Source organism: Filicampus tigris, chromosome 2 (assembly GCF_054856515.1).
Source record: "Filicampus tigris isolate MCC_2025a chromosome 2, RoL_Ftig_1.0, whole genome shotgun sequence".
In the NCBI taxonomy this organism is placed as follows: domain Eukaryota; kingdom Metazoa; phylum Chordata; class Actinopteri; order Syngnathiformes; family Syngnathidae; genus Filicampus; species Filicampus tigris.
In genome coordinates, this window is record NC_141218.1 from 13,328,106 (window position 1) to 13,334,406 (window position 6,301).

The following is a 6,301-nucleotide window of genomic DNA, read 5'->3' on the forward strand; positions in this document are numbered from 1 at the left end:
GTTTGAACAAAATATTTGTACTTTTTAGGAAGAGCTCTGCAAGGAGGCTTAAATGTTCTGCCTCTGGCTGCGAAACGTGTCAATGAAATGCCTCAAGCCAGGCTTCAAATAACATTTACCACCACCACATTTAGCCAAGTCCAACTTGATTAGCTGTGCTCTGCGCATACATCCGAGGCGGAGCCAGAACGCGGCTCACGGGTGGGCCTGGAAAAATCTGGGCGGGCCTGAATATTTCTCTCATATGTTCAAATAAAATAACAAACTGAATATGAAGTTCAGACCTTCCTAAGACAACCACAATTATGCCATTCTAAATATCCAATAAAAATAAAAAACACAACAAAACACAAATTAAAAGATAATTTAATAATAATTACAAATAATAATAAAAATCATGAATCTCACTGCATGGGCAGTCTGTCAATCTGGGTGGGCCTGTGCACACCCAGGCCCATCCATGGCTCCGCCCCTGGCATACATGCATTTCTGTTGCGCAGTGGTGCCTTGTGATACAAGTTAAAAAAATGTCCGGTATCATGTGACTTCCAATCATATTTCCCCATTAAAATGAATGAAAATGACAATCTGTTCCAGCCGCTCAGCCTCTTAAAAAAAATACGATAATAGCATATTTAAATAGAATGGAAGGACTCAAAACGGTTTATTTATCATAATTAACTCATTGCAGAGCTGTCTGGTGTGTGGCTAATGGGGGGCTGCACACATAAAGAGGACTTTCACAACTACTGTAAGTGACTCTGTAATTGCATAAATAGTCATTTTTCACAGAGGATAAAGAATATATGCCTAAGACTATTGCCTTATTATGTGTCTACATGCGTTGCTGCACTGTTCTAATCCAATATCCAACAGGGTTCCCGAATTTATTTATTTTTATTTTTTTAAAAAGATGTGAAAGCAATAAAATGCATAAATGTGTCACAGAAAGTGTTCATTTGAGCCAGCAGGGGGCATTGCATACACACGTGTAGCACCTTAATTTGAGCCAGGAAAAACCCTGGATAGTGTCGATGAACTGAGGTCATTTTACTTTAGAGGTGTTTATTTGAGGGAGGTAATTCTTTCTATGCCACCATTGAGGCCTTTCTGACAGGTGTCAATCAAAATTAAAAAGTCTGCATTATTATCTTTGTAATGGCAGAATCTTACATACATCTCATTAGATTGTCCACACACTTATGGCGTATGCATGTGCAAGGTTGATGCGGGGGTCTAGTGGGGAGGGGTGTATGGGTGGTGGGGGGTTGGCGGGGGCTCGGACAGAGCGCTCGGCGATATATATGAATAATGCATCACGCAGCTACAACGCGCCGCCTCGCTCGGCTTTAAGTTCCTCTTAAGGGGGGGAAAAAAAAAGTCGCCATCTGCAAGCTGCTGTTGCCTGGCTTTAAAATTGACTTTACCAAAACAGCAAAAGTACTACACACAAATAGACTGACTACAATGATATTATTGAAAATAATTAATGATGACGCCATATACAAGTCAAACGCTTTTCATTGGCTATCGACCACATACAAACTTTATCTGCACATTTATACACTTTCATTCCTGATTGGATCAGCAACAGTTGACAAATAGTGACCGAAGTGTATTCATAAAGTAAAAGCACCATCAGTGATTAGTAATTAGTTGAAGGGTGCGTGAAAAGAGTTGTACTGCATAGGGTTGGGGCTTGCATTCGGTTACAAAGGGGGGCAAAATACATTAAACATGCAGTTTTGTATGTAAATACATGCAAATGAAAACACTGCATGCCTTTTAATTGCACATTGTGCTAAAAATATGTGCAAAATATTATTTTATTCTTGATTCCAGTCGAAGTGATTTCATCTTAATTAAGATGCAAGACGACTAATTTGGTACCTGACCGCATCATGCGCCCTCTAATAAATTGTGGTCATTACTTTATGAAAACTCCGCGTTCCTGCAGACAACTACACTTTGAAACAGTGATTGTCAAAGTGGGGTACACATACCACTAATGGAACGTGGGCTCCCTCTAGTGGTACACAAAAGAATCACTTAATTAAATGTTCAAACTGTACATAACATTACGATGGCTTCATTAAAAAAATATATATATACAGAAGAGTATATTTGTTACGTGCAGTTTGGTGATATTTAACTTTTAGTACATTTTCATATAATTACTTTGAAATGTTGGTGTTAAATCATTCATTTTGGTAAAATGTTTACTTTTATGTGCTATATATTTTAATGGAATCTTTAAGCACAGGGTTTTATTTTGCTGTATTTAAGTATAGTATCAATTTCAGGTCAAACTGAGAATTTTAAAGGTGATGCTTGGTGTACAGCCTATACCCCAAATTATTGAAACGTAACAAGAATCATCTTATATGAAACTGACTCGGCACTTGAACGCATCGTACAGTTACAATGTTACATTCAACTGTAGCTTCAGTATTAAAACTCAGGATTCCTATCAGGATCCCATTTTTCCTCTCTTCCCCATAAAACTACAAGGGCATTTCTGCCTTAAAATGTGAAATTACAGCATGATTTACGGAGTAAATTACACAGTACTAGTTGAATGTAATCATTTACGCAGTTGAAAAACACAAATTCTTATAACTTAATAAAATGGGGAAATGGCATACAGTTAAGCTTGCATGTAAATTGAAACACTATAAACTCAGAATTTCTGCCCTAAAATCATATAATACAGCGAAAAAAAAAGTTATTTAACACACTTGAAAAGAAGGAGACTTCATTTATGAAAGCTTCATAAATGAGGAAACTGCATACTATACATCAAGATTAGTGATGTCAGAGTACAAGCAAATTTCAATAGGAAAAAAAAAGTGACTTTTCACCTCAGCCGAGTGCAACTTCTAACTCATGATGGCATAATTTACCCCAAAGGAACTATAAATTGAGGATTTCTGTCTTAAAATAGAAGAGAAAATATCTTAGACAGTTAAAAAAGTTGAAGTAAAATGAGCAGATCTGGAGTGAGTATCCACACATACCAAATTATGGTACTTGAATGCATCATTTCTCCCCCATCAAACTATTACCTGCAGATTGCCGCCTTTCACTTTGAAAACACAGTAAGTCTTTGCAGGTTTTAAAAAGCTTACGGGAACTCTTTTAGTAGTCTCATTGTGAAAAAATAGTTTTACAGCATACATATGCAGAATAGAGTAAGTCCATTCAAAACAAATATTCATGAAAATGTCTTTTGACCTATTTCAAATGCATCTAGAATCTAATTGGGCATATGAACGCATCATTTCTCTCCCATTAAACTCCAGATTGCTGCCATTAAATCTGAAAATGCAGCACGATCTCCAAAGTTAACTACTAACTTAGAATCATTTACACACTTTAAAAAAAAGCTGTTTTTGCTAAAGAAAACTTAACTAGCCCAAAACAAAACAAAAAAATAATAAGCAAAAATCAATGTAAATGTTTTTCCAACTACTTCAGGTACTTCTTGAATCTAATTGAGTGGCAGATTCCCATGTATAAAACTATAAACCAGGATTTCTGCCTTAAAATATAAAAAGACAGAATGTTTTCTGTGGAAAACACGTACAGGTATTTATAGTTTTTAAAAACTTTAGCTGAATTCTTATAAACAACTTAAAAAATGTTAAAAGTAGTACTACAGGTCATTTAGATGACATGCAGAGCCCATGCGGAAGAAACCTTAAATTAAAGTGTTCTTCACCTAATTCAGGTGCACGATTAATCTAATTGGTTACGTGAGCGCATCACTCTCCCAACCCCATTAAACTATAAAGTCGGGATTTCCCCCTTAAAATATGAAACTACAACAAAATTCCACAGCTGAATTCTTTCAGAAAACTTCACAAATGAGGCAAAGAGTAGCGCTGCGCATTATTACATCTACGCAATTGACAAACCCAGGTGAAGCCAACTCATGAAGTCAACTAATTGGGTACGTGAACGCAGCACGAAGCAACCCCGCGTCACACTTAAACATCGCACTTTGACTCCTCCATCCCCGGACTTCCACAGTACACCGGTCCCCCTGCAACACCGAGCCGCGGCATGCAGCTCGCTGGCCGGACACGCAGGCTCACTCACCTCGGTGCGCGTCTGGAGCCGCTTGTTCATTTCATAGATCCGGTACTCGGGCTGCACCATGTAGGGCGAGTGTCTCCGGTAGAAGGGTCCGAAGGGGGACGAGTAGAAGGGGTCGTGGTTGGGGTTGGACATGGTCGGTTCGGTGCTTCGGTTTGGTGGAAGGGGGTAGGGGGTAAGGAGGGGGGGACTGGCGCGATCTCAGCACGCAGCGGACACGCACATGGAGGCTGGCGGGCGGGCGGGCGCTCCTCTGCAAGGACCCCCGGCGTCAAGCGGCAGCCGCGCGGTCGAGGCTGAGCGGCACTCTGCAACTTGGACGGGCTGCTTGCGCGAGGAAGAGGAGGAGGAGGAGGAAGAGAGCGAGGGGGGAGGGGGCAGATGTGGAGGAGTGTGCGGAGGAGGTGGGGTGTGGGGTGGTGGTGGTTGGGGGGTGGGTCGTTTCCTGCAAAGCCCCCCTAGCCCCCCCCCCCTCCAAAATCGCAGAAGATTTCCTCTTGACTTTTGCACTCCTGCAAAGTTCACGTGCGGCTTTTTTGGGTGGGGGAAGGGGCGAAAACTTAGTTCATGACCAGTCGTTTCTTTACTCAACTGCAGATGGGGGACGCATCTGCCAACAAATGTATTGCAATGATTATAGCGCCGTGCTTCTCAATTAGTTTCTGTTTCTGTTCCTGCTAGGAAGAAGAAAATATTGCACACACACCCAGCTCTCCGCCAAATAGAGATAGTATCAATTGAAAATATTTTTTTATAAGTACACCTCTTATGCATGACATTGCATCCTTATTAACAACAAAAATATGCATAAATCTGCTGAATAACTTTTTTAACATTGTATATACTCCCTGCCCATACAATGACAGCGCCACTGCCACCTAGTGTAGTGGATGTGCAATTACACTTTACTCTAGTATGACAAAAAAAATAAACATGTTCCCTGCAGTCACAGGCAAGCATTGTACCCACCCCCCTCCCCCCACCCATAGAAGTACATACAATATTATATAAACCTACTGAAACTTCAAAATACATTTGCTGGGGGAAATAATACTAGAGAGCCATTAAAATCAATTAATCTTACTATGTTATGTTGTCAATTTATTTTTGATAAAAGGCCAACAAGACTGGAACATGAAAAGAAAAAAAAAAGAATCCTGTCAGTCTTTGTCTGACTTTAAAGGTTGAAAAAAAGAATAAACTCCATTATTCTGGTCATGGCATGCACTCTTTTACAAGCATGACTTTGGGGACCTTTCTCAAAACTGTGGTAATGTAGTTGCTTCCGACATACACTTACCTTGACGGGACCTTCGTGAGTTAGGGTCCAAGCATTTGGTGCAAACTGGGTCAATAACGTCTCCTGTAATTTCTTGAAAATTCAGCCCCCGAAGCCAGTTTAACTTAAACCTGAATTTTGGTAGGCATCCCTATCATGAGTAGACCCACAAAAAAAAGCCTCAACAAGCCATGCCCAACATGACACATGAAATCTGACATTATGGTTCAAAGTGAATATTTTATATTCATTTTCGTCATTTGCAGGTGTTATTCAAAGCTTGGCTTCCCGGCAGATTTCGTTCGATTGCTACGAAATTAAGGAAACATCCACTATACAGACTAGCCAACCTAAATCGACAGAATTTTGCTTTTTCGCCATTTCGTGTGGGTGGGGCATGACAGCAAAGTTTGATGATTCGCAATAAAACACCAAACTGTCAAAAATGTCACAAATTGGACATTTGAAAATTCAGCCCTCGAAATTGGTTTCAAATAACACCATGAAATTTGGGACTCTTGTCTATTAAGAGCAGACCCACACAAAAGCCTCAAAAGGCCATGCCTGAAAAAGACACAGGAAGTCTGCCATTTTGGTTTGAAGCAGGCATTTTATGTTCATTTTTGTTCATTTGCAGGTCTCCTTCAAAGGTGAAATCTAGAGATTTAGACCGACCACTAGACAGATTGGCCACCCTAAATAATGAAAATTTTGAATTTTTGTCATTGCATGTGGGCAGGACATGGCACAAAATTTTGATGACTCGCTATAAAACATGAAGCTAATAACTCTACAGGGTGGAGATTTCGAAATTCAATCAGCAAAGCCTGTTTTAAGTAGCAATATAAAATTTGATGTTTAATAATATGTCTATCATGGGTAGACCCACAAAAAAGCCTCAAAAATCCATCTCTGAAAAATCAT

At 39.8% G+C, this 6,301-nt stretch overlaps 1 protein-coding gene across 9 annotated transcripts in view; it reads right to left on the reverse strand.

Annotated features, from left to right (window-relative positions):
- Nucleotides 1–4,452, reverse strand: part of ldb2a (LIM domain binding 2a) — a 76,002-nt gene extending 71,550 nt beyond the window's left edge. For 5 of the 9 annotated variants that reach the window (XM_086023653.1, XM_086023647.1, XM_086023649.1 and 2 more), the window contains exon 1: nucleotides 4,102–4,451. In XM_086023653.1, the coding sequence (XP_085879779.1) occupies nucleotides 4,102–4,233 (132 nt within the window). In that variant the 5' untranslated portion in view covers nucleotides 4,234–4,451. Of the gene's footprint in view, nucleotides 1–4,101 lie in introns of all 9 variants that reach the window. The other 4 variants (XM_086023654.1, XM_086023650.1, XM_086023651.1 and 1 more) reach the window with 2 other exon arrangements.
- Nucleotides 4,453–6,301: the final 1,849 nt, after the last annotated feature.